The sequence below is a fragment of the Megascapheus bottae genome, chromosome 28 (genome assembly GCF_031878675.1).
Source record: "Megascapheus bottae isolate mThoBot1 chromosome 28, mThoBot2.hap1, whole genome shotgun sequence".
NCBI lineage: Eukaryota > Metazoa > Chordata > Mammalia > Rodentia > Geomyidae > Megascapheus > Megascapheus bottae.
This window is the reverse complement of record NC_143536.1, coordinates 17,209,532-17,237,358: the sequence shown is the minus strand read 5'-3', so window position 1 is coordinate 17,237,358 and position 27,827 is coordinate 17,209,532. Positions and strand designations below refer to the sequence as shown.

Genomic DNA, 27,827 nt, shown 5'->3' with positions numbered 1-27,827 from the left:
TTGGGGAAAAGAATTAGCAGAATGTAGTAGATTGGATTTGGGGTGATAAGGAAAGAGTAGGAGTCCAAACCAGTGGGACTGGAGAAATGAGTGACCGTGGGAACTACAGGGTAGGGCAGAAGAGAGAGTGAGGACCTTCTGCTATTCAGTGGTGACAGCAATTTGTCACATTGGCAAAGTCTTCTTTAATGCTGTGCTTAGGGGACCTTCACTCTGTGTCCCAGTGCCTCAGTTTCTTTGCCAGATGTTCACAGGCTGATCCCATAAGCTTCATGCTGCCACACCAGACAGCAAAGGCCTGTCACTTGGAGAGACACTGATGTCACTAAGAATGAATTTCAAGGTCTTGGAGTCAATCTCATTGATAAAAGACTCAGTGTTTCCTCTATTCCTTTATGCAACTAGGTGCCTTCCTCTTTATACATATACAAAATTCAGATAGTGACTTGTCAGTAACTTGTCATTTCCTCTTCCCAATCTCTCGTCTGCATGTTTCCTTGAGCGTCTATGAACCAGAGATGGGAAAGCACCGGCCTTCAAAGATGAACTGTCTTTCCTGGGCCTGAGCCCTGCAGGTGCAGGCCTATACTTTGTGTAGGCCTGAATGTCCTTGGAGCACATTAAGCACCCAGCCTTGAGTCTAAGGTGGCTACTAGTTGTTCTATCAGAGCTTCTGTGAGCCCTGGAACTCCAGTTTATCACCCATCACCCATCAAGTTGTACCTTTGGACCAGCTCATGACAAGCTGGGTCTTCCTGCTGCTCTGTTTACCTGCTTTCATATATCTCCCTGAGTCTTCTCTCACCTCACTTCTGACTTTCCAGACTCTCCCTATCTTGATCCCCTTCCTTTGGTCATGTGTTGCTTCTGTTACCCAGCAGGCTTGTCCTCTGCATTAGTCCATTTCGTGTTATGGTTTATATTTTGTATATTGAATTATGTCCAAGTATGTTATATGTAATTAGGTATATTTGACCCATAATGCTGATGCCTGGAAGGTCCAGATAGTGTGGCACTGGTGTCCCAGCAAGGACCTTTCCTTGGCTATGTCACATGATGGCAGAAAGGCTAGAGAGCCAAGCGTAGGAAATAGCCTCTTTCATAAGAGTTCATTCGGTCACATGGCAGATGCATCTATGTCTTCCACCTCTCACTAGTCCTACCACTCTGGGGAACAAGCTTCCAGCACACAAATGTCTAGGGGACACATTCAAATCATATCTTGCATCCACATAGGGTATTTCAGTTTGTTCACCATCAATGAGATGCTGCAGAGACCTGAGCAGCATCTTCTGCCTTGAGTGGGGACCCCACACCCCCTTGCCATGGGAGAGTCCTATTAATTTGGCTTCATGTGCACAGTGAGGCTGCAGGTGCTCGTTTCCCAGGCAAGCCGTCTGGAGTTATCCAGTGTCAAACTTGGCAAATGAAATGTCTGCCATAATTTTTAAAACTTTTTGTGTCCATCCTGGGGTTTGAACTCAGGGCTTGGGTGCTGTCCATGAGCTTTTTATTTTGCTCAAAGCTAGCAGTCTTACCATTTGAACCACAGCTCCATATTTGGCTTTTTGGGGGTGGTTTAATGGAGATAAGAGTCTCAGGGCCTTTTCTGTCCAGCCTGGTTTTGCATCCTGAATCTCAGATCTCAGCCTCCCTGAGTAGTTTAGGATTATACAGATAAGCTACTGGCACTCGGCTCTGCCACACTGTTTTGGAATTACTTTCTTATAAGCCAGGTTTATCACTTCTACATCTCTCTGCACATTGGCCTTTTCAAACTTGTGCAGGAGTTCGTCTATGTGTCCATTTTGTCTAAGAAATTCTGAATCCTGATGATTAGTTCAGTCATTTGCTATCTCCTTTTCCTGTTCACCTTTTCTATAAACCCCCACTTCACTTGTTTCTTGACATAAAGCTATGGAGTTGGAGATAAAAATGATCCACATTCATATTCCCTGTCTGCATCATTTCCCAGTTACACAGTCACTTCCCAATAAACTTTGTCAGCAGTCTGACTATAAAAACCAAGTCAGTAGCCCTCTGTCTTATTTCCTTTCCAGTCTTTTTTCCACTCTGATATTAAGAAACATGGAGCTGACACTGGTGAATCATACCTGTAGTTCCAGCTACTCTGTCAGCTTAGGCACAGAAATCAGTTAGACTCCAATTTCTCATGAACTGCCAAAAAGCTGGATATGGATCCAAGACTCAAGTGGCAGAGCACTAGTTGTTGAGCAAAAAAGTCTCAGTGCCTAGGCCTGGACTTCAAGTCGTAGGATTAGTGCATGCACACATGCATGCACATGTGTAGATGTACACACACACACACACACACACACACACACACACACCACTACCACCACCACCACCACACCAAAAGAAGTGAGGAGCTATTGACTGGTTTCCCGCTTGTGTTTTTAAATTGAAAATCGATTCGTTATTATAATAATTCTGGGTAATTATGTTATATATGTGTTCCCTGTACTTCTGCATTTATTATCTATTTTTATCTAAAACTAGCATGACATTTCAGAGAGGGATTTGCCCACAGTCAAGAAGCCAGGCACTTATCCTAACTACTTAGAAGACTGAGATCTAGGGATCATGGTTCAGAGCCATCCTGGGCACTAAAGTCTGTGAGACTCTTAGCTCCAATTAACCATTAGAAAACTGGAAGCAGCACTGTGGCTCAAGAGGTAGAGCATTAGCTTTGAGCTGAAGATCTCAGGGACAGTGCCCAGGCCTAGAGTTCAAGTCCTACAATGACAAAAAAAACAAAAAATAAAACAAAACAAAAACTCATGGCAAGGTCTTTTGACTCTCGTTCAGATGGCTGTTGGAAGGGAGGAGTGGTGGGATTATTTGGTATTTCTGAGCTAGGCAGAAAGAAGAAGCAAGGTGGAACCCCATTACCTAGCCTGGTCTCTCTCTCCCTACTACCTCTGAAAGTGACAAAAGAGCTGTGACACTAAGGGTTTTTTTTGTTTTTGGTTTTTTTCTTTGTGGTCATGATGCTTGAACTCTTGGCCTGGGCACTGTCCCTGAGTTCTTCAGCTCAAGGCTACCGCCCGACCCCAGGGTCTGGGCGTTGTCCCTGAGCTCTTTGGCTCAAGGCTACCACCCTACCCTTGAGCCAAGCCCCATTTCCCATTTTCTAGAGGTTAATTGGAGATAAGAGTCTCAGGTCCTTTTGTGCCTGGGCTGGCTTTGAACCTTGATCCTCAGATCTCAGCCTCCCGAGTAGCTAGGATTATAGGTGTGAACCACCGCACCCAGCTGACATTGAGTTCTGTGATTAAAGTTTCCTAAGAGAAAATTCAGTTTCTGAAAGTCTCACTTACCTTTAACAATCTCCACACCACCCCCCAAAAGTCTCTAAAGCGAAACTAGGATCTCTCACCTTCTCTTACTCCTCTTCCAAACCCAACTAGAAAAATGTGGGTGGATTAAGAAAAGAAAGATCAAAATGGTGACAACCCTCTGACAACAACTTAACTTGAAAATTGCCTCTAAATTGATGGCATAATTCTGTGTAGGCAGATGTAAATCAGGCACGAATTTATTCAAGTCCTTCTTGTTCTGATTTCCTAACCACCATATTGATAAGCCAGGTGATCACCATCACCTTGGAAAGGTCAACTTGACACGACCCCTTTCTGGGAAGCCTGCCCTCACTGCCCAGTGGATGTGGTTTAATCCCCCTCATAGCCATCACCACACAACATCTGCCTTCGGTCTCCAGCTCAATGTACAACTAGCAGGTATTCATAAAGTGATTGGAGAGGGACAGAGGCTCCGGACCAAGGCAACATTCTCCATTGTCTTGCTCAGGTGCCAATCCAGTTGTCTGATTTGACAGAATCTGTGCTTCCCCAGATCCCAGGGGGAAAAAGTTACTCAAGTTCCTTGGACAAGGCAATGAAGTATTTGTGTGGGTAAAGCCTTTCTTACTGGTAGGAAGAAAGTTCCTCCCTGGAAGGACCCCATGTAGATGCCATGAGAGTTGTATTTTCTCTACTTCCTTACCCACAGTGCTTGTCTGGGTTTTGCTGACACTAGTTATTCGAATCAGTGTTAGGTTTTATCATTGTTGTCTGGGTCCCTACTGACTCATGAACTTCACAGGTGTTTGCTTTAGAGAAATGTCTATTTGAGTCCTCTGCCCAAGATCAAAAATTTTGTTGTTGAATTTCAGGAAATCTTTGTGAATTCTGGATACTGCCTTTTCAGTATTCATGTTATGTGTGTTTTCTCCCATTCTAAGAATCGCTTTTTTGGGGACCAGGAGTTTGGCCTAATGGTAGAGTGCTTGCCTAGTATGCAGGAAGACCCAGGATTGATTCCTTGGTACCACATACATAGAAAAAGCCAGAAGTGGTGCTGGGAATCAAGTGGTAGAGCTCTAGCCTTGAGAAAGTGCAAGGACCGTGCTCAGGCCCTGAGTTCAAGCCCCATGACTGGCTAAAAAAAAATAGCTTAAAAAAAAACTCTGTTGGTAGTGTTTTTTGATGTGCAAAAGTTTTTATTTTTGATGACGTCCAGCTTGTCTAGTTTTTGTTTACTTGGCCTGTGGCTCTGGTATGGTGTTCAAGAAATTATTATCGAACTTAATATCCTCTTAAGATTTTTATACTTTAAACTCTTACATTTGCATCTGTGTGTGTGTGTGTGTGTGTGTGTGTGTGTGTGTGTCGTGCACATGTGTGCACATTAGTCCTGAGGCTTGAACTTAAAGCCTGTCCCTGAGCTTCTTTTCCTCAAGGCTAGTGCTATACCACTTGAACCACAGCCCCATTTCTAGGTGGTGTGTGTGGGGGGGGGGTGTAGTTTATTGGAGATGAATATTGTAGACTTTCCTGGTCTGGCTGAGTGGTGATCCTCAGATTTCAACCTCCTAAGGTTAGCACTCGACCCCTTGAGTCACAGCTCTATGTCTGGCTTTTGGAGTAATTGGAGATTAAGAGTTGCACAGGGCTTTCTGTGAGGGCTTTGAACCTCTATCTCCAGGTCTCAGCCTCCTGAGTAGTTAGTATGACAGGCATGAGCCATGGGCACCTTGGCTTGTCTGTAGTTTTTTGTGGTGTCTCATTTTGGCACTAGTCGTATTGGCCACATAGGATAAGTTAGGCAGTATTCCTTCAATTTTTTTGGAAAGGGTTTGAGGAATGTTACTAGTTCTTTAGGTGTTTTGGTACAATTTATTACCAGGTTCAATGTCTTTATTGATTAATTTTCTTTGCTAGTTATGTCTATTCAGATTTCCCTGTTCCTTCATCACTCCATCTGAGTAGGTTTTGCTTTTATAGCTTCTATAGTCCTTTGACCCCTAGAGTATCCAGGTTGTTGGCATAGACTGCCCATATGATTCTCTTTATTTCTGTAAAATCAATAATAATGCTCCTATTTTTATTAACTTTAATCACCAGGTATTTTTTTTCCTTAATGAAAAAGTTGTCAATTTTTGTTGTGTCTTGGTCATGGGGCTTGAACTCTGGGCCTGGGCACTGTCCTATGCTTTTCAGCTCAAGGCTACCAACCTACCCCTGGAACCACAGAGCCACTTATGGTTTTTTAGTGGTTAATAGATAAGTCTCTTGGTCTTTAGTGCCCAGGCTGGCTTTGAACCTCAATCCTCAGATCTCAGCCTCTTGAGTAGCCAGGATTACAGGCATGAGCCACCATGCCCAGCAAGGCTGTCATTTTCTTTTTATGATACAGCCCAGGCTGGCCTTGAACTCACAATCAATCCCCCTGCCTTCACCTCCCAATTACTGGGTTTACAGGTATGTATAGACCACCCAGCTTTATCTTTTTGAAAAATAAACATTTGATTTCACTAACTGCTATTTTTTTCTTTAGTTTTTTTCCTCCTGGGATCCTTTGGTCAGTACAGGGTTTCATTCCCTCTTTGTTCATTAACACGTGAATAATGGGTGATGTTTGGTTGTTGGTTTGGGTTTTGTTTGGCTGTAGTGGGATTCGAATTCAGAGTCTTCTGTTGCAAGGCAGGTGATCTGACACTTAAGCCATGCCTCCCAGCCCTTTTTGCTTTATCAAATGGGCTCTCATATTTATGCATTTGGGTCTAGACTGTGATCCACTTCATGTAGCTGAAATGACAAGAGCAGAGTACCATGCCTAGCTTTGAAATGGAGTCTCACAAACTTTGTCCGGACTGATTCTACAACTGCAATCCTCCCTATCCTTAATGGTGTTAACAAGCACAACAGGTCTGTATCTCTGCTGCACAGCCATACCACCTTTTTATTAGGTTGAGATGGGATCTCATGGACTTTTTTTTGCCCAGACTGGCTTCAAACCACAATCCTCCCAATTTCAACCTCCCCAAAAGCTAGAGAAACCTATTTTTCAATGTAAGAATTTATACTACATTCCTTCTTGGCACAGCTTTTTGCTACATTTCGTAAGTTCTGGTGTAGTGTTTTTTTTTTCTTCTTGGGTAGTAGTAGGGTTTGAACTCAGGGCCTTATATCTGCTAGCTGTAACGCCTGCCCCAAGAAGGCAGTTCTGGAGGCCTCCCCCTTTCCTGAGGTCAATCCAAGACCACCCCTGGTCACCTCGCATGGGACCATAGATGGGCCCTAGGCTCTAGGTCACACCTTTCCCTACATAAGTGGGGGCCAAGCTGCTCCATGGCCCCCTTCAGTCATGTGTCTCCACCAAGCATGGAGGGAGCACACAGTTCCAAATAAACTTCTTCCTTCTTGCCTGAATCCCAAGTGGCATTTTCTCTTTTATCAGTCTACCTTAATTTAAACCTAACACTAGCCAGTACTCTACCACTTGAGTCATGCATCCAAATTTTCTTGCCTTCATTATTCCTTTAAATGGGTTCTTCTTGCCCAGACTGATCCTATTTATGCTTCCATGTAGTTGGGGTACAAGTGTGTACCACTGCACCTAGCTTTATTGGTTGAAATGAAGTCTCATGAACTCTAGCCTGGACTGGCCCTAATTCTATAGACAAGTCTTACAGACAAGAGCCTCCACTCTGGTGACCCTGTTTTTTTTTATATGCATTTTAAGATATTTTCTAACTTTGCTGTTTTGTTGAGTGGGACACCGGTGGCTCACGCCTGTAATCCTAGCTATTCAGGAGGCTGAGATCTGAAGATCGTGGCTCAGCATCAGATCAGGTAAAAAAGTCCCCAGGAGTCTCTTTTTCTCCATTAAACTACTCAAAAAAACCCTAAAAAACAAAACAAAACATGAGTGTTGTGGTTCAAGTGTAGAGTGCTGGCCCTGAGTACAAAGAGACTCAGGAACACACCCAGGTCTCAGGTTCAAGTCAGGAGTATAAAAGAAAAAAAATGTTTTGTTGAGCAGAATAGGTAGCTCACTGCTGGAGGGCTTGCCTACCACAAACAAGGCTCTGGGTTTGATTCCCAGCAGTGGTGAAAAAAAAAAAAAAGAGAAAACTATAAAGAACGTTCATTACTTCCCACCAATTTTCCTATGTTCCAGATTTCTTTTCAGTTGTATTCAGATAATTGTTTTAAGGTATAACATATGGTCTATTCTTGAGAATTCAGTATGGGTTTATTATTTATGAGGCTCAGAATTCAATCACTAGTACCAAAATAATTCAGTGACCTATCATTAAAGTTGCGTGTTAGAACTGGAGGATCTAAGAAAAGCTTTGCATCTTAGTCATTTCATAGATGCCACTTTCTCATGGCTGACAAAACTGAGGGATCTGAAGACTTCCTCCAAGATTTCACAGGGATCCTAGGGTCACAGATCCCCTCAAGTTCTTGACTGGGAATCTGTCCTTTGACATCTGTCCTAATCACAGGGCAGAGTCATTGAACACATTTTCACTATGCAACTAAGTTCCAGGTATGAGGCCAACCCTGAAATGACCCCATCCATCCAGGGTCTGCCTACTCTTAAGGCAAGTGCCTCCATTCTGTTTCTATACAATCAAGGATGTGATATCAAACAGTGTCTAAGACATTAGTATTCATTTCCTAAAGGTATCAACTTGTTACCCTGGAGGCCAGTTACCCGCTTCTCCTGGAAAAACAGAAGCAGAAAGATTTTGGATGCTGAAGGACCCCCACAATCTGGTGGAATCTAATTTCATTCAATCTTGTATAATCATCACTGAATCTAACACCAAAATACTCTGTACACATTCTTAGCAGTCACTCTGCATTGCACCTCCCTCTGCAGGTAGATTCAGAATGCCTCTACGCACTATGACATGAATTGGCTAGGGACATAATTTCTTGGTCCTCCCCTTGTTGACAGGCAGGGGCTGAAGCCAAGGACTCCATCATGATGGTGGGATGGTAGCTGGGTTTGACAGCTTCCGCAAGCTCCCGAGCGTACATTTCATATCTGCCAGTCATCTGAAAGCAAAACACACACATTTGGAGTTTTCTGTTTATAAAAGCTTGCCTCCACCTTTTGCCACTAGGGGGCAGCCACGGGATAGGAATTCATGAGGCTGGCTGACTGGACAGTTACAGACTGGAATAGAAAATCATCTCCAGTGTGACTCTCTTCACGGATTGCAGGAAAGTATATGAATGCCAGGCTCACTCTTACAGCGCAGTCCAGCCTGCTGACATCTGCAACCAGAACCTTCTAGGAGGTAAGTACTCCACTGAGGCAGTTGGGAAGAATTTCAGAAGAACAGCCTAAGTAAGGCTCAGAAAAGGGAGTGACCTCCTCCAGGTCACTGGATCCAGGAGCAGAGAACACTAGGAATTTAAACTTGACTTTCCTGGTTGAATATGAAGTATGTCTGCCCCATGTGGAAATTGCATATGTAAACAGCGACTAGGGATGAAAAGCCAGAAAGGCCACTCAGCTTGCTCATTCCCCTGCCTCTCTCCTCCATAAGTCAACTCCTTCTAAAAACTTGGACATCAGCTCATACTCATCACAATTATTGGGAAGGCTTATGTTCTGAGAATGTCTAATGAGAAAGTGATAATGGTTAAAAGAGGTAGTTGGTAATATTGGCTGTGCCCTCTGAATTACCAGAATACTGTATTCATCTTAGCCGCCCAAAAAGCTATCGGGGAAAATCTTTGTTTGTCTGGCATAGATTTGATGTTGGAGGACATTTCCAGTGCCCCATACACAGGTAAATGGGAAATCAAGGCTTCACACTCAGCTTCCTTATAAGCAGCCCCAATGATGTCTGATTGTTAGGACTCAATGGTTTAGTCTGGTTGGATGAGGAGGACCCTAGACTGGAAGTGGGACAAAAAACACTTCATGAAAAGAATATAACACACATTGTACTTTCCAAATGACCTGAGACTTGGCAGCCTGTCTCCCGCCTCAGGCGACAGGCCTCAACAGTCCTCTCAGACTCACTGTGGTGTTCTCAGGGTGCTCCATCTCAAAAGCAGCAGAGAGTCTGAGTTGGGTCCCTCATTTGATGATCAGTCCCAAAGCCTAGAAGCAAAAGCTGCCTGCAAGGCCAAGGCCAAGCTAGAGCCAGGCCTGGATCCAGTTTCTCTACATGATCCATTTCCCACCATTGTCCAGGCCTACAGTGTGGAGCCTGGTCACAGACAGAACCAGACACACACATTTATCTTTCAACAAGTGCAAATGCCTGGAAAGGAAAAAAGGATTACAGAAGCCAATCTACTCGAGTCTCTGGACAAATGAAATTGAGATTAATTTGTGTGAAGGCGCTACACTCTAAATCAGATGAGAGGGGAACTTGAGGCCTGCTGCAGGTGCATCATTCAATCCAATGGCTCATCCCTGCAGGCGGTAGGGAAGCAGAGGCCTGGCTCCCTGCAGGTTGTCTGAATATAAACCAGGCAACTGCAATTTCTGACCCAATAGGCAGGATGATGAAAAAGGAAGAGAGGGAGCCAGGCACCCATGGCTCTTGCCTGTAATCCTAACTACTCAGGAGGCTGACATCTGAGGATCAGGGTTCGAAGCCGGCCTGGACAACTAAGGTCCATGAGACTCTTATCTCCAATTAACCACCAGAAAACTGGAAGTGGCCCTGTGGCTCAGGAGTAGAGCGATAGCCTTTAACTGAAGAGCTCAGGGACAGTGCCCAGGCTGAGTTCAAGCCCCATGACTGACACAAGAGGGGGGGGGAGGGAGGAAGAGGAGTGGAGGGGAGGGAGATAAAGCAGCAGCAGGAGGGGGCTTGGGCACCCACCTTAAAGTTCCACACATCATTCATCTGCTGGCAGAGGTTGAGGTTGAGCTCAGCAACTAGCAGCCCATCCCGGTTACGTGACAGCCCGGGAGTCCGGCTGCCATCAGGGGCTGCCACATAGCTCGAGCCATAAAAGTAGCCAAAGTCATGGTGAGCTTTAAGAAGCAAAAGGAAGCAATCACAAGCTTGCACAGACACAGTGTGGGCTCTGCACAGGGCATCCACACCAAGGGAAAACAGTGTCGACATCACCCTCCCCAGAGTCTGGCAAATGCCTAAGCCCAAAGGACTTGCCTCCTTCTTCCTGCCTAAACATCTACATCTACCTGAACATCTGCAAAGGTAACCCTGGCGTCATTCTACTCTGACCCTGAGACACTTTCTAAATGTCATCCTTAAGCAGTGTTGGTTCTTCATTATCAACCTTAGCCACCCACACTGGAGGGCTTCCTGTATGACCCACTTCCTGTGGTGTCCCGCTAAGTAAACTGTCCTGCTATCTCTGTCACTTTACTACCCCAGCCCCCCACCCTTGACCCTCTCATCAGTCATGGGAGGCCAAGGGATACTCCAGAGGCTGTGAAGAGTTTGTGGCTGCAGGGCTGGGCCTATGTAGGTAAGACACTCATCCTTCTGCCTCTTTCCTACATTCGTGGCCAGTAGGCTAATTGATATAGAAGACTGCAGGTCTGGGTTGTCATCTGGGGACTGGTGATGGGAATGTGGAATCCCTTTAAGAAGTCTTTTCTTGGGAAGAAAATGGATCTCAACATCTGGCTAAATCTCTAGGTTCTTCGGGAGGGACACCCCCCCACTTCCAGGAAATGGAGACACTGAAGCAGGAAGGAAACCCTTTCCCATCCTAAGCCAGATAGGATCTGTGTAGGTTTCCTGCAGAGGTGTTGTGAGGCATCACAGATCAACACAAGCTGTGGGCTCCAGAAATCTAAGGCTCTCTTTGTTGACTCAAGGGCCAGTTGGATAGCTGTGGGTGGTGGCAAGGAAAGGAGGGGAAGGGGTTGTGGGTTGCAGGGAGCTGCCTTATGGGAAGTTCACACATTTTCATACAGTTCTGGGAGAGTATGACCATCCTCCTTTTGGGGGAATGAGGTAATCACAAGTCCAAGATTACTGGCCATGCCACAGAAATTCGCCCACCACAGGCAACAAAGTAGAGGAGTCAGTGTCTCCTCTGTGCTGCCAGACATGCAGACTCAGGCTGTGGGGCAGACCCTGCCAGGAGTGAGCAGATGGAAAGTGGGAGGGTGGGACCCACCAACACGAGAGTCTATGGAATCTACCTTTCTTCCCATCTCCAGAAGTGAATTCATTGGGGAAGTGCTCCTGTGAAGGAAAAGCAAGCAAGGTCAGAAAGAGCCTGTGGGTGGCACCACTGTGACATGCATTCCAGATCATTTGTCCAGAGCAACAACAGTGGGTCTGCTGAGGGGCAGTTAGCTAAGAAATGGTTGAGGGAGGTACAAGGGTCTAACTCTCTAGAAAAACAAGATGTACTTGATAAATGTCTCACTGAGCACTGAGCATTGGATAGCCAGCAAGGAATTTGACAAGGGAGGTAGACAGATTCTTTTTTTTGTCTATGAGGAATTTGTAATCCAGGAGGAAAAAAAAAAGATACTGGATACCTAGACTTTAGGATTGTGGAAAACACATGAGTCTAGTCTTCCTAAAGTACTGAGACCCTAGACGGCTAAAGTATGGAGTTTATGTTGCCAAATGTGTGAAGGCAGTCGACACTGTGGATGTGTAGGAACTTTGATTTTCTCAGACTGCTCAGATGTTTTAATGAGAGTTTAACAAAATCTGATTATGAAGAAGGAAGAGAGGTTGAAAGTGTGGCTATTGTATAGTAGGCATGCTTCAGATGTACAGGGCCCTAGATTCAAATTGTGAGGGACACACATACCCAAAAGACAGAGGAGGAAGAGGGTTAGCATGAAACAAAAAATATCTACCAAAACTATTCAATTCATGGGATTCATTCATGGGGTCAAAGAAGAAAACTTGGCAATGAGTGACAGAACCACAAAACCAAAGATACTCTCAGAATGATTTTGGTTAAAACAAAAACATTAAAAAAATGCACCAGATGAAGCCAGTTTCCCCTTCTGAGCTGGCAGCCATGGATGCATGAAGAACAGGGCGGCACCTGTGATGTGCCCCCACCAAGACCACAGGACAGTGGCTCCCTTCCTCAACGACTTACCTCACCCACCCGGTTAATGGCACAAGTGAAACAGTGGTTGGCAATGGCTGCATTTCTGGCCTCAATTGGCCACAGGGATTCACTGTAAGAGGAACAGGAGGGAGAAGGTTGGAGACTTGTAGATCTGGCTCAGTGGATGCTCGGCCTGGGGCTATAGCCTGCTGCTGTGGTGGGGACAGCCAGGAAGGATCACTGTACTTGTGGGTCACCTCAAACTTGCGAGTAGAGCCAAGCACAGTGGCACAAGACTGTACTGTCAGGACTTGAGAGGCCGGGGGAGGATGATCATGAATTTGAGGTCAGACTAGGCTACACACACCACAAAATAACAAAAACAAAAGCACTCTGCAAGCAGATCAGCTTGTTCTCAACACCTTGCTTGAGCTCATGCAACTTTTCGGGGCTGGAGGGGGGATGGCTAACTATAAGCCTAAGGCAGCTTTAGGCCTGCTGTGGTTTACCAGGAGAGGCAAACGACCATAGAGCAATCTCTTTCTAAGCCTTAGTGTCTTCCTTCCTCCACAACCTCCTCAAAACAAGGCTGCAAAGTAAATGAGCACGCAATGCAGACAAAGCCCCATATGGTGTGAATCCAGTAATTGCCAGGTTGCCCAATTCTTTCCCTCCCTCTGGGACGTCCATCATCCAGGCTGAGCTCAGATTCTCAGAGGAGCTAGGGGCCTAAGGAGCTGGTACCTGGCCTGTGAGCACTCAGTACCATCCCTCTCAGTCCTACCCTGCTGTGCTGCCTTACACGAGTCTCCAAAGGGCAGGGTTTCAGAGTAAAGCAGGAAAAGGTAGTTTAAGTAATGATACTGGCCAGAGGTGTCACATGCTACCCACTTCTCAGTTGGTCCCTGTTGCCTAATACCTTGCCATTTCCCTCCTCTGCACACTTAGTCTCTAACCAAAGGGCTCCCTGGTTCTCTTATTGAGAGAGGCACAGCTGAGCTGTGTGGGGGCCTTCTTCCATCTAGCACCCATCACAGAAAGAGAACCATGGGAGACTTTTATTCCTTCAGTCCACCAACTGAACTGTGCCATGGAATTCAGCAAGCTTGCTGGTCATTATCTCTTGTTTAAGGAATGTCACTAATATTCTAGATGGGAGGATGCAATTGCCCTCTTAGAAACACTTAGTGACTGGGAGCAAAATGTCCCGGAATCTTCCTGTCGCCATCCACCTGGTTTCAACTAGAAAGTAGGTGGTTGGAGTGGGTGATTGGCATGGCCTACTGCTCAAGAGGATTCACAAATCTGGAAAAAAGAAAATCTTGAGCTTGACTGAGGGAACTCATTTTGTTGGGATATTTTTCCCCCAGCTGCTAAGCCAAAGCTGACAAAACTTTTAAGAAAGCAGTTTTATAGAAACACACCCACAGATGACATTTTAAGGAATTAAATAGGCATGCAGGGGATAATTGCTATAAAGTATCTTTCTTGCAATTCTCCAGGGAGGTGATGTGCACAGGACCCAAACTGCACAGCTGGCAATGGAATGAAATGGTCTTAAAAATCAATGAAGAAGAAAAGGAAGCAGAAAGTTTGAGAGACCAGTGTATGTGTGAATTGAGAATCTGATGGAACAGGGGTATCTGTCATATTCCCAGTATATCATATGCAAGTCCCTAAAATTATAAGAGCAGGGAAAGCAGGATAGTGACTTTGATACTAAACAAAATGTGGACAGTGCCATATACATCCTGGGGATTTTCAGGATGCTCACTGAATGAAAAAACACAGTATATTGTTGACTTACAGCTGTGAGACCTACAATGAGTAAGGACTCCTTGTTGATTCATACAGAGTACAGGCACATGTATGTTTCTATCTCTGATAAGGAGGCTACAGGTTCCAGAGATGTTGGATGGCTTTAAATCTAGATTGAACATGGGAGTGCCTAATGTTGTATTGTAAAAACACTACCTGTTACATACTCATTTTAAGACTTATCCACCATCCTAATAAACTACCCTTTGTCATTTTTCTATAATCACATGACCATCCTTGTCTATGGCCAAAAAATTTTACAGTATTTGGATCAGTCTCAATGCACTTTTTGCCAGTCCTGGGACTTGAATTCAGGGCCTGAGCACTGTCCTTGGGCTTTCCTCAAGGCTAGAGCTCTACCACTTGAGCCACAACACCACCTCTGGCTTTTCTATGTATGTGGTACTGAGGAATCAAACCCAGGTCTTTGTGCATGTTAGGCAAGCACTCTACCACTAGACCAAACTCCCAGCCCCTGCGTTGTTTAATTGTTCATAGGCTTTTGTTATAATCTTGCATTACCATTATCATGTCTCTTTCTAGTGGCAATAACCCATGAAATTTCCTCAACCATGACATTTCTTTGACAGATTTTATATTATAAATAATGCTGTCACAAACGCTTTCACATACTCAGCCTCATCCTCCTTTTTACATCACTTCCTCAGGCTATAAGCAGTTCTAGAAATATCATTATCTGGTCAAGGGGTGTGAAACATACATCGTCCCCAAAGATCTGCTACAGTTGTTACCGCTGGCCTAGCCACACTCTTAAAAGCTGAAGGCTAGATGTTCTTGGCTAAGGAAGGGAAATAAGTCATTGTTAATAAGCTTAATAAGTTGTAGAGAACATAAGCAGTCACTGACAGGCCTGGGTTACTTCTGTTTGCTTAATGGGGCCTAATAAAAGCCTAAGACAGCTGGTCAGGGAGGGCCTCTGCAATCACCAGTGAGGAGCCTGTCCGGTCTGTAGTCAGTTTTGTTTGCGTTGGCTCAGGTGCCCAGGAGCTAGGCTTCAGCCTCCTCTGAGACTACTTTAGGGAAGATAGAGTTCTTAGAATGTTTACATATAGTTGGTAGAAAGGGATTCCTTCTACCCAGGCCTAGGGGGTAGATAAGGTGATCAGTAATCACCTTGCTTTGCAACTGCCAATGATTGCTGTATCTTATATTCCAGTCACCAAGAGGCCCTGGTATATTCACTGAAGGGAAAAGTCCAAGGCTCGATTTTTTCCTCCTAGCTAATGGTGACATTTCTAGACCCAGTGACATTTCTGGATGCACAAATGGGGGGGAGGGTGGACGTGAAGTAAGGAACTAAAGACCCACATTCTGGCTCAGCTAAAGACGTGCTGTGCAAACTCGGAACGGGAAGGAATGCTACTTGTGAAGGGGCATCATGCTCAAATAAAAAGGCAAACTAAACATTACACTCTAACATGTGGAAGACACTCCCCAAGCCAGGTGCCAGCGGCTCACACCTGTGACCTTAGCTATTCATGGAGAACTGAGGATGCTGGCTTCCTCAGCACAACAGAAAATTCTGGGGAGTCTATTTCTAATGAACCAGCAAAAATTTAGGACTGGATGTGTGGCTCACATCGTAGAGTGACAGCTGTGAATGAAGCAAGACCATAAGGCTTTCAGTTTGAGCCCTGGTATTAGTACAAAAGAATGAGAAAGAGAACGGAGAGGAGGAAGGAGGAGGAAAAAAAGGAAGGAGGGAGGAAAGAAGAGGGAGAAGGAGGAAAGAGGGAAAGGGGGAGAAAAGGAAGGAGACAGAAGGAATAAACTATTCTCCCCAAATTTCTTTGTTAGGGAAAGAAAAACAAGCACTGGGCCGTCCAGCACGCCTCCCCGCTGTCCCCACTTCAGCACTGAGAATGGCACTGCTAAAACCTGAACACAGGACACCTTGTGGAAGCCAGCGCCAACTGCTGCAGGCATCCTGCCTTGGAGGATGTGAGCTGAGGACAGAAATATTTGCATATAAATTCCCAGAGCTCTGTTACTTGTTAGGAGGCAAGGTTGGAAAGCACCCAAGTGCTAGGCACCACTAGCAGCTGTGCCCAAGGAGGTCCCTGTCTTTGCTTAAAGCTGCAAGTGTCCCTTCCAGTACCAGCTCTCATTCACGCCCTCCCACCAGTCTTAGTTCAGAGGTGTTTTGTTTTGTTTGGGCAGTTGTGGGGCTTAGATTATGGGCCTGGGCACTATCCCTGAGCTTTTCAGCTCAAGGCTCCCTACCTACCCCTTGAGTCACAGCACCACTTCCCATTTTCTAGTGGTTAGTTGGAGATAAGAGTCTCATAGTGCTTGGGCTGGCCTTGAACCGCGATCCTCAGATCTCAGCCTCCTGAATCGCTAGGATTACAGGCGTGCGCCACCACGCCTGGCTTCTTTTTTAGTTCTGGCATATCAACTACAAAACTTCCCATCCAATTTCCAATCTGCTTTAATCATAGCAAAGACCTGAGGTGGTATCTAAGTCCTAGGGAGGCCCTAGATCTTGTCTCCCAAGTGACCTGAGTTCTCCGATGGTTGCTGAAGGGTTGAAGATGATCTCTGCTCCATTGATGCTGTACATGAGCCAGTTGAGGGGGTGGTGCCGCCCATAGCAAATATTTACTGCAATCTTCCCAAACTGGGTCTGGAACACAGGGTGACCCAGGTTTCCCTCCATGTAGTATGTTGACTGAAAAGGAAAAAAAAAAGCAAAGGGTTTTATATTAATGCCTCTGAGCTATAAGACTTTCCATCTTCTTAGACACAGTAGAAAGTAATACTTCAGATATGGCTCAACTTTAAGTTTCAAATTTTACCTTTCTTCCTTCCCCCTCCTCTCCCCTCCCCCTCTTTCTGTAAGTTGTAGAGCTTGAACTCAAGACCTGGGCACTGTCCTTGAGTTTCTGTGTTCAAGGCTAGAGCTCCACCACTTTCAGCCAGCTCCTCTTCCAGTTATTTTGGTGGTTAATTGAAGAGTCTCATGGACTTACCTGCTTTTGTTAGTTTCGAAGCATAATCCTCAGATCTCAGTCTCCTGAGGAGCTAAGGTTATAGGCATGGACCACCAGTGCCCAACTCCAAAATTTCAATATGATATACTTTGTCTGTCTGTCTCTTTCTAATACACATGAAACCTCAAAGGAAATAACTCCGGCTTAAGCATTTACCCACAATCTTTGTGACATGTCCCACAAATTCCAAAAGCAACTTCCTATATTTCAACAATAAAAAAGGCTGAGGTGTGAGCAATGTTAACGTGAGTCAGTTCATGTCTTCAGCAACCACATGACCTTACACAAATGTCACAGCTTGTGGTCATGGACTCATCTATGCCCTAAGAGGGAGGGGAAGAAAATACAACTTTCCTTTTCCTGGAAGGCATAGGATTTGCCCAGCTACTAAGACCAAGTCTGTGGTAAAAACCAAACCTGCCACAAAATGCCTTAAGCATCATGTCGGGATTAAGAATGCACCTGAAGAACAAGCAGAAACAAACCTCACTGTCCCATTTCTACCTCTTTTGCCCACCCCCTCAGGGTGCTGGCTATGGAACATTATCAGGACTAGAGGGAAAATTAGATCCTAAATAGATATGCAACTGGAACCTTTAACTGATTCTAGTGAAATTCAGAATTTACTGGGTCATTTAAGAACCAGGATTTGTACATGTGGTAGACAATGAGTAGATAGGTCCTCTTCCCTGTATTGCATGCACACAGGGAACAAAAGGTCAATTTCAAGATAACACATCTACTGAGCTTTCTCTCTCTAGGGACATTGGTGATTTCTCACCTGCTTGACCAGTGTGAGAGTGACTTGAATTCCCATAATCAGGATGGGAGATTGAAAGACAGGAAATCTTGACCTACCATAATTACTGGAAAATCATGTCCAGATTTAGTGACTTTGGGATTAAATTCATATCCTTCCCTCAAACATCCTCTCTCATCTCACACACCTATGGATTGACATTACCTATTCAAGACAGCCTCCCATCTTTGTGTGTGTGTGTGTGTCAGGCCTGGGGCTTGAACTCAAGACTAGGGCACTGTCCTCAGACACTTTTTGCTCAAGACTAGCCCTCTGCCACTTGAGCCACAGTGCCACTTCTGACTTTTTCTGTGTATGTGGTACTGAGGAATCAAACCCAGGGCTTTGTGCATTCGAGGTGAGCACTCTACCACTAGGCTACGCTCCCAGCCCCAGGCCTCCCATCTTATGTCTAAGTCACAGGTGTAAGGAGTTCAGTGTAGACACCATGTACGCAGACAGGCACATCCACCTCCTATTCACTTGATATATGGACATTGGCCAACGTAGACACCATGAGCCATGGACAAGGGACAGCATCCCTAAAACTAACACTGGTAGATCACAGGTGACTAGGAACGCAGAGCCCAAGTGGTCACAGGAATCATTTTACATCTGTGTACTGCTATTTTGGCTTTAATTTATGGAGCAATTACTGCAAAGGAGAATTTCAAAAAGCCAACTCTGGTTATGATAAAACACACACACACACACCCCTCACCAGGCTAAAAACATTTGTGGTTCACTTGAGTACCATTTAAATCTCATCTGCCTATGTGATACAGGGCTATGTCATGAGATCTATTCGTCTTCTGCTACATGTTATACTGTATAACACAGAACTTCCGTATGGAAAGGTATTTCATATACCAAAGGCTAAGCAAGCTAGGCTTGTCATCTGACAGGCAGCTCACCTCATTGAAGTCACCCACTCTGGGGATGTGGTTCTTCCTGGTCTTTCCCAAGATGGCTCCAGAATTGGAGATTACCACAGCTGTGTTCCACAGGATGCCCCCTCTGTCTCGTTCCAGAATGGGAGATACTACCACCATTTCATGCTTCTTTGCCAGCTGGGAAAAAAAAAGGGTTATCACAGTTCCACTTGAAAATAAGTTGTCCTATTTTTTTTAATTGGAGACCTCTGATACTTCCAAATAATTAAAGCTTGGTTTGGAGCTAGCACTTGCCATAGTTGTATCAGTGTTCAAGAAGTAATATACCTACTATCTGATGAATATAACTGTAACCCCTCTAGATATCACCCCAACAATATAATACAATAAAAAATTAATTGCCAATGTTGTCCTGGTATAGATGCTCAGTTATATTAAGAATCATTATCATCCTTGTGCACTGCTAGTGAAAATGTAAAATGGTACAACCACTGAAAAAACTATATAGAGTTTGCTTAAACAGAAACAATCATGAATTATATGATCACACAGCTTGGTATATATCCAAAGGAAAGGAGAGAATATGTTCATTAAAGCCTTATTCAGAAGAGTCAAGAGGTAGAAGAAAACCAAATAGGGGTCTAGCAACAGATGAATGAACAAAATATTATATATGGAAATGCTGGAATAGTATTCATATTTTAAGTTTAAAGTAAGGAAATCCTGTCACATTTGATAACATGAATGAATCTAAAGGACATTGCACTAAATGAAATCAGCCACGTATCAGGGGCTGGGAACAGAGAGAAATGTGGGGGTACTCTCCCACTGGTTCAGTTTTATATTATGTATTTAGTTACTCATTTATTGTACCAGTACTGGGCTTGAACTCAAGGCTTAGGAGCTGTTTCATAGGTTTTTTTTTTTTCACTCAAGACTGTCATTCTATGACTTGAGCCCTATGACAGCTAGCCCTGCCTTTTTGCTAATTAATCGGAGATAAGCGTATCATGAACTTTTCTTGCCCAAGCTGACTTTGAACAGGGATCGTTAGATCTCAGGCTCCTGAGTAGCTAGGTTTAATAGGTGTGAGTCATTGGCACCTAACTGATTCAGTTTTACACTTACGGGATGAGGACATTCTAGGGATCTGTTGTACAACAGCATGAGCATACATTATATTACTTACATTTTACTACTTAAGAGTACATGTGAAGTCAGATACTGGTGGACCACACCTGTAATCTTAGCTACTCAGGAGGCCGAGGTGTGAGGATCACGGTTTGAAGCCAGCTTGGGTAGAAAAGTCCATGACATTCATCTCCAATTAACCACCCCAAACTGGAAGCAAAGCTATGGCTCAAAGGAACACTAGCCTTGAGCACTAAAGCTCAAGGACAGTATTCAAGCCCTGAGTTCAAACCCCATGACCAATTAAACAAGTAGTACATGTGATCATCATAAGATAACGATATTAATCACTGTACTTTTCTCCTATGCAAATAACAAAAACCTCCCCCACTGTCTTAATCTATTTTGTGCTGTTATAGCAGATTACCAGTGACGGTCATTTAAAAAGAACAGGTTGATTTCTTATACTTCTGAAGGGTGGAGAGTCCTGCTTGGAGTAAGCCTGCACTAGGCAAGACTCTTCCTTCTGTCTCATCACATAATGGAAGGCAGAAGGGCAGGAGAGCACTAGAGAGCAGGAACCCCCAACCCCAACCTCCTTATATAACAAACTCATTTTTGAGGTATTGATGTTAAGCCATTCATGAGAGCAGATCCCTCTTGGCCTAATTACGTTCACACTCTCATAATGTTTCTACTGGGGATTCAGTTTCTAAACTTTATCTTCTTTGGAATACGTTCAAGTCTTAACAAGGCACTGAATTCCTTTGGCCTCAAGAACATGAGGAGCTAGTGATAATAAAGTGAGCATCCCAACTGGTCACGTGTTCTCTTATAACTGGTCCAGCATAGCCTCTAGAGTTAATGACAGTGGAGAGAGAAAGGTATATATTTTTTGTTTTTTTGTTTTTGTCAGTCATGGGCCTTGAACTCTGGGCCTGGGCACTATCTCTAAGCTCTTCAGCTCAAGGCTACCACTCTACCCTTAAGTCCCAGTGCCACTTCCAGCTTTCTAGTGGTTAATTGGAGATAAGAGGCTTATGGACTTTCATGTGCCGGGCTAGCTTTGAACTGTAAATCTCAGATCTCAGCCTTCTGAGTAGCTAGAATTACAGGCGTAAGCCATTGGTGCCCAGCAGAAAGGAATATTTAGATGGCAACAGCTCACTGGCTATGCTCAGGGAGATCTTGGGTCCCTGTTCCTGCTTAAAGCTGACAAGTGTCCTTTCCATGCCAGCTCTCATTCACACCTTCCCACCAGCCTTTCGTCAGACTTACCAACTTCAATAGATTCCTCTCTAGTTTCCTGCCTGCTTTATCCATAGCAAAGAACCAATATTTTTTTTTTACCATTGCCCTAAGAAACCAATGTTTAGAATAGAAACTCAGTATTGACACAATCACTGTGACTACAGCTCTGAGCACCAGTCCCCATGCCCTTTATCCCTAACTACATGCATAGCTGAAAGAAAACACAGAGAAATGAAATGAGTGGTTCCTTTCTTTGTTAGACCTGAGAATAAAAATAAAATGTCATCTCTCACTTCTCTAAATGTTATTGATTTTTTTAAAAAATATTAGGTTTGCTAAAATGATTTGTGTAGCATAAAACTCTTTCTTTTTCATGGTACTGGATTTGAATTCAAGGCCTTGAGCTTACTAAGCTGATGCTCTGATACTTCTGACTTCTTACTGGTTAATTAAAAATAAGAGTCTCAGGGACTTTTCTGCCTCTCCCAGACCCAGAGTTCAAACTCCACAATGGACAAAAAAAATAAATAAATAAAAATCTACATCAATCAGAAAGCTCTGAAATGTCCTTCGCCCCTGAGTGCCAGATCTGCCGCTTGTCAGATTTACTAGGGAAGTCATCTCCTGACAGGTGTTTACAGCTCACACCTGTAATCTTAGCTACTAAGAAAGCTGAGACCTAAAGATCCCAGTTCAAAACCAGCAGAGGCAGAAAAGTCCCTGAGACTCTTATTTTTAATTAACCAGTAAGAAGTCAGAAGTAAAGCTGTGGCTCAAATGGTAGTGGGCCATCCTTGTTCAATAAAAGGGACAGGGGCCAAGAGTTTGGCCTGGTGGTAGAGTGCCTGCCTAGCATGCACAAAGACCTGGGTTCAATTCCTAGGTACCACATATGTAGAAAAAAGCCAGAAGTAGTGCTGTGGCTCAAGTGGTAGAGTTCTAGCCTTGAGAAAGCCCAAGGACAGTGCTCAGGCCCTGAGCTCACTACCTGGGACTGGAAAAAAAAAAAAAGCCAAGGAACAGTGCCTAGGCCCTGAATTTAAGCCTCAGAACCAGCATAAACATTAAAAAAGAAAAAAAAAAAACTACACCCCTGTTTCTCTGGGCTTTGCAATAACTTCACCTAACAAAGACACTAATGGCTCTTTGAGCTCTGAAACTATAAATTTAAGTGAAAGTACATGCAGACCTCCCTCCCCGCCCACCACACAAAGGTGTAAACTGTCTTATCTAATCTTATCTGGCAAAACACCAGGCAGGTTCATTTTCCATGGTGTAAGGTCACATCCGACAGAGTACACTGTGATCCCCAGGTTGGCAGCTGCAACCCCAGGAGCAGTTAATGTCTTACCATCTGACAGAAGCTGGTGGTGAGCCCATTCTCTGCCGACTCAGCAAATTCTGTCCAAGGGAGCTTCTCTCTTGTACAGAAGGCAAAGGGCATAGCTGCAAGGAGAGAGGGGTTTGAGTCACAACACATAGGGACTCTGCCGGTTGTCCTCAGCCCGGCAGCAAGTTACCACCGGGACCCTCCCCCTCCCAGGATGGAAGTGGCTTCTTTCAGAAATAAGAAAAGCCATTTAAGAAGTCTGGGGGCTAGGGATGTGGCTTCATGGTAGAGTGCTTGCCCAGGCCCATCCTGAGTTTAAACCCCAGGACTGGCAAAAAGGAGGAGGAAGAAGTAGAAGAAGAAGTAGAAGTAGTCATTTGGGAACCCCTGAATAACACACCTGATACCCTATTTATAAACATATCCAGAGTTGACTGCAATATTTCCAGAATTTCAGGATAAACTCAAATGACCAGAAGTCTAATTTAGTAGATAATTAAACTTCCCTTTATTTTGGTGGGGAATTGGTCCTGGGATCCAACATATGGACTTGCATATACTAGGTAATAGCTCTTCTACTGAGCAATAGCCTAGATTTTTTTTTCCTTCAGTACCAGGGATTAAAATCAGGGCCTTGTGCATGATTGGCAAGTGCTCGACCACAGATTCTATCCCCAAACCTAAACTCACTGTCTTTCATTTGCTCTCTCTCAGTAAGTACATAATCAAGGAAATGTTCAGAAACCCCCACATATATACTAGGTTCAGACAATTGTCTGTAGGGACCAAAAGAATGTACTGAGGAGTGAGCAGAGACCTTCAACTACCTTTGCAATGTTGCATTCACAGGCCTCAACTGGAATATATGCAACATGTGCAGGTATGTGCCTATTTCCCACTGGACTGTTTGATTTCTTCTTTGTAATTTGGAGTACTGAATGCCATGAATTGACCAACTCTGCAAACTTCTTTTACATGTAATTATTTTCTCATGTATTTTATCCTTTATATAGTATACACTCCTTTGTTAACATTTTCTATGATTTTCACACTAACAGTATCTTTGATGTGATTTCTACATCCATCAATATACCATTTTAACTTGTCCCTCTCACATGAACCTTATTTGCCTCTCACATGAACCCTGTTTGTTTTAAAGGCAGTAGCCAAATGGATGTTTCTAAACATCTGCTATTATTTTGCTGGCTTGGAACTGACCAACTTTTAAAGAGTGTTGGCAGGATACTTCATGATGTAAATGTGTGGTGATTAGCTGGTAATGTTTGTCACCTGTTTAGGATCCTGAGGATTGCTAATATTCTTCAAATAGAAGGTGCAGAGAAAGTTTCCTTCCAGTCCTGGGAAACTGGCCCTAAGACTGTGCCAGAGAGTTCTCTTCATGGCATTACAGTTCTCTCTGCTGCGCAAGCAGGGAGCAGGTGCTGCCAACAATAGCCCCTGGGGCCTTGGGTCCTGTCTTAAGGCTCCCTAGGGTCCCTTCAGTAAAGATAGATGAACTATTTTAAGGAAGTCAACAAGAAAAGCTGTTGATAACAAAAATATTTTTAATGGCCATTCTCAGCTCTCAGAGCATTTAGAATGACTCAAGCACCCCAAGAGAATAAACATGTCCCACTCTAATTTCTCTTCAACTTGCTAAAGACTCTAAATGTCTCCATCTCCATTTTAATGGCTTCTTTTCCTGATCACACAAATACTCCAACATAAAGTTGGGTATGGTGGCTCACACCTGTAATGCTAGCTACTTAGGAGTCTGATAGATGAGGATCAAGGTACAAAGCCAGCCTGCCCAGCACTAAAAAGACCTAAAAAAGATGGTGACTTCTATCTCCAATTAATCACCAGAAAATGGGAAGTGGCGCTGTGGCTAAAGAGGTAGGGAGGTAGCCTTGAGCTGAAGAGGTCAGGGACAATGCCCAGGCCCAGATTTCAAATGCTACAACAAATGGACCAAAAAAAAAAAAGTAACAAGTAAAAATATAACAGAGTAACAAAATAAAAATACAACAGAAGTTCAAAAGTAAAAATGTAACAGAAGAGAATAATAGTCCACCAGGAGGTAGAAGCAGGAGAATCACAGTCTAAGACTAGTCTGGGCAAAAGCATGAGACCTTTACTGAAGGAAAAAGGCTCCAAGTGTGGCTCAGATGGAAGGCTTACCTCATAAGCTTGAAGCCCTACATTCCAACCCCAGTACACCCACCCCCCCCCCAAAAAAAAGAATTAAAAAGTATCACTGATCAAAGTGCACTGCATTCATAAACTGCTTTATTAAATAGAAACTCCCTTGTACACTTAAAGATAATAAAAAATTAAAACCTAGAATCTGAAAAGATACCAGAAGTATATCTAAATAGAGAATTTTAGGTAGGGACAGTGAGTGGCTGGACTAGCTTAGATCAGAAGGTTAAGTAAGGCTTAAGAGGGACCAGTATAGAGGCAGCAAGGAAACTAGTTGGGGGTTATTACAAAAGACAAGATTAATGGACTGTGTGTACATGTATTATTTTTCCTTTGATTTATGTATGTGCCTAGGCACTGTCCCTGAGCTTTTCTGCTCAAAGCCAGAACACTATCACTTGTGCCACAGCTCCACTTCTGGATTATAGGCATGACCACCAACTACTGGCTTTTTTCTTTTTCTTTTGTGGGTCATGGGGCTTGAACTCGGCCTAGGTGCTGGCTTTTTTCTTTTAAATAAATTATTCTATAAAACAGAGAGAGAGAGAGAGAGAGAGAGAGAGAGAGAGAGAGAGAGAGAGAGAGAGCGAGCGAGCTAGTCAAGGAGGACAGGGAGTATAGTAGGTTAGAATAAACAAAGTTGTGGATTTGATATCCAAATCTGATTAAAACAAGCTGGGAGAGGTAGCTCATGCCTGTAATCCTAACTACTCAGGAGGCTGAGATCTGAGGATCAAGGTTCAAAGCCAGCCTGGGCACACAATTATCTCCAATTAACCTCTAGGAAATGGGAAGTGGGGCTTGGCTCAAGGGTAGGGCAGTAGCCTTTAGCTGAAATGCTAAAGGGCTGAATTCAATCCCCATGACCCACAAAGCAAAAAAATAAAAAACTACTGGTGACACTTAGACCAAAGAAGAATTAGAGGCTTTCTGGTGTTGCTTACAAATACACTTTCTATTGATCAGTGAAGGAGATGCTTTCTTAATCAGGTAGCATGTATTCTAACTGCTTGAAGAAGCTGAGAAAGCACAAGACTTACTCCATGCTTCTTGGAAACAAATGATGTTGACTCCACACATTGCAGCAACCTCCACAATGGCCTCAATGCGTCTGTGCAGGGCAGAGACCTGGTGATTTAAAGAGTAATAATTAGCTGGATTCTGGTGGTTCATGCCTATAATCCTAGCTACTCTGAAGGCTTGAGATATGAGGATTGAGGTTCAAAGCCCGCTGGGACAAGAAAGTCTATGAGACTCTTATCTCCAATTAAAACACACACATTCTGTAGCAACCGGAAAAAATAACTTTCTAATCTGTGCATTTCATAACCCCTTGTCTGCCCAGAAATAATGATATTCCAGATAAGAAAAATGATCTGAATAGTAGGATGTCAAAATGTCTTTATTTCACACACACACACACACACACACACACGGAAGTGAAGCTGTGGCTCAAGTGGTAGAGCACTAGCCTTGAGCACAAAAGCTCAGGGACAGCACCCAAGCCCTAGGTTCATGTTCCAGATCTGTGAAAAAAAAAATTTAAAACATAAACATAAAAAGGGAAGAGGGCCTGGGGTTTGGCCTAGTGGTAGAGTGCTTGCCTAGGATGCACAAAGACTCGAGTTTGATTCTTTGATACCACATACATAGAAAAAGCTGGAATTGGTGCTATGGCTCAGGAGGTAGAGCTCTCGCCTTGAGAAAAGTCCAAAGACAGTGCTCATTCCCTGAGCTCAAGCCCAGGATTGGAGGGAAAAAAAAAAAAAAGGAAGGATCCATTCAGTTCTATTGGTAGGAGGTCATTTTTAAGAATTCATCCCTGGCTGGGTACAGGTGCTTACATCTATAATTTCAGATACTTGGCAGGTAGAGATTGGAAAGATCTTGGTTTGAGGCCAAACCAGGTAAAAGCTAACAAAATTCCATCTCAATAAATAAGTCGGGTATGGTGGCACATTATCTAATAGTATCAGCTACAGGTCAGGCCATAGGTGGAGAACCATTGTCTGAGGCTGGCTCCAAGCAAAAATACAGACCTTAAAAGTTAAAAAAGAGCTGGAGGGGGCCAGGAGTTTAGCCTAGTGGTAGAGTGCTTGCCTAGCATGCACAAAGACCTGGGTTCAATTCCTCGGTACCACATACATAGAAAAAAAAGCCAGAAATGGTGCTGTGGCTCAAGTGGTAGAGCTCTAGCCTTGAGAAAGCCAAGGACAGTGCCCAGGCCCTGAGTTCAAGGACCAGGACTGGCAAAAAAAAAAGAGCTGGAGTCATAGCTCAAGTGATAAAGGTGAGCACAGAAAGTATAAAGCCCTGAGTCCAAACTCTAGTACCACCAATAGATAAATTAAAAAAACCACCAATAAATAAATGAAATAAAAACACCAACAGATAAGTAAAATCAAAACAAAGAGTTCAGCCCAGTGTAAATGGAGCCACATATTCTATCAACCCAGGTATAAAAGAATTAGAGAAGTTTCTAAAGTGCAGTTCTCTCATCACACATAAATCTGCAAGATAAGTCGAGGTACAATAGGCCTGGGCTCCCACAGAAACTGACTCAGTTTTCCCAGCCAGCAATGGAGAAACTACTACCTTTCTTTCAGGGTTGTTAAGAGGTCTGACTAATAATGTGTCTGCACACATAATCACCCTGGGCCAGCTGTTCAGTCAAGTACAGTTCTTTGCCACATCCTGCATTCAAGGCTTGGCTCCTCTTATGTTGTATCACTTCCACTGTACTGTGAAAATCTTCTGGCCTTTTAAAAACCTTAGTGCTTTGGAATGTTCCCTGCCCAGAAAATGTGCTTCCCTCTGGCTATCTGGTCTATCTGGACGTGTAATCCCTGTCTTATATCATTTCTTGGTGAACCCTCTGCAGACTCTCAGCTGCCTTTGAGCACCTGTGGCAGGGCTGTTCCCATTGTGCTTCTGCTGTCAGGTAAGTATCCCTTTCATCTCTCTCCTTAGCAAAATGCCTGGTGCCTGGGAAACAGAATGGTAGTTCAAAGAAAGACTAAAGGAATCAAGTTGGAAGCCCAT

At 43.9% G+C, this 27,827-nt stretch overlaps 1 protein-coding gene across 1 annotated transcript in view; it reads right to left on the bottom strand.

The window, feature by feature from the left end:
* Window positions 1–7,538: 7,538 nt before the first annotated feature.
* Upb1 (beta-ureidopropionase 1) overlaps window positions 7,539–27,827 on the bottom strand; it is a 31,304-nt gene continuing 11,015 nt past the window's right edge. The window contains exons 3-10 of the mRNA XM_090320688.1: window positions 25,826–25,913; window positions 22,605–22,699; window positions 18,893–19,048; window positions 16,688–16,857; window positions 12,396–12,477; window positions 11,470–11,512; window positions 10,169–10,323; window positions 7,539–8,375 (exon numbers count right to left, since the gene is read on the bottom strand). Of these exons, the coding sequence (XP_090176814.1) occupies window positions 8,214–8,375; window positions 10,169–10,323; window positions 11,470–11,512; window positions 12,396–12,477; window positions 16,688–16,857; window positions 18,893–19,048; window positions 22,605–22,699; window positions 25,826–25,913 (951 nt within the window). The 3' untranslated portion in view covers window positions 7,539–8,213. The remainder of the gene's footprint in view (window positions 8,376–10,168; window positions 10,324–11,469; window positions 11,513–12,395; window positions 12,478–16,687; window positions 16,858–18,892; window positions 19,049–22,604; window positions 22,700–25,825; window positions 25,914–27,827) is intronic.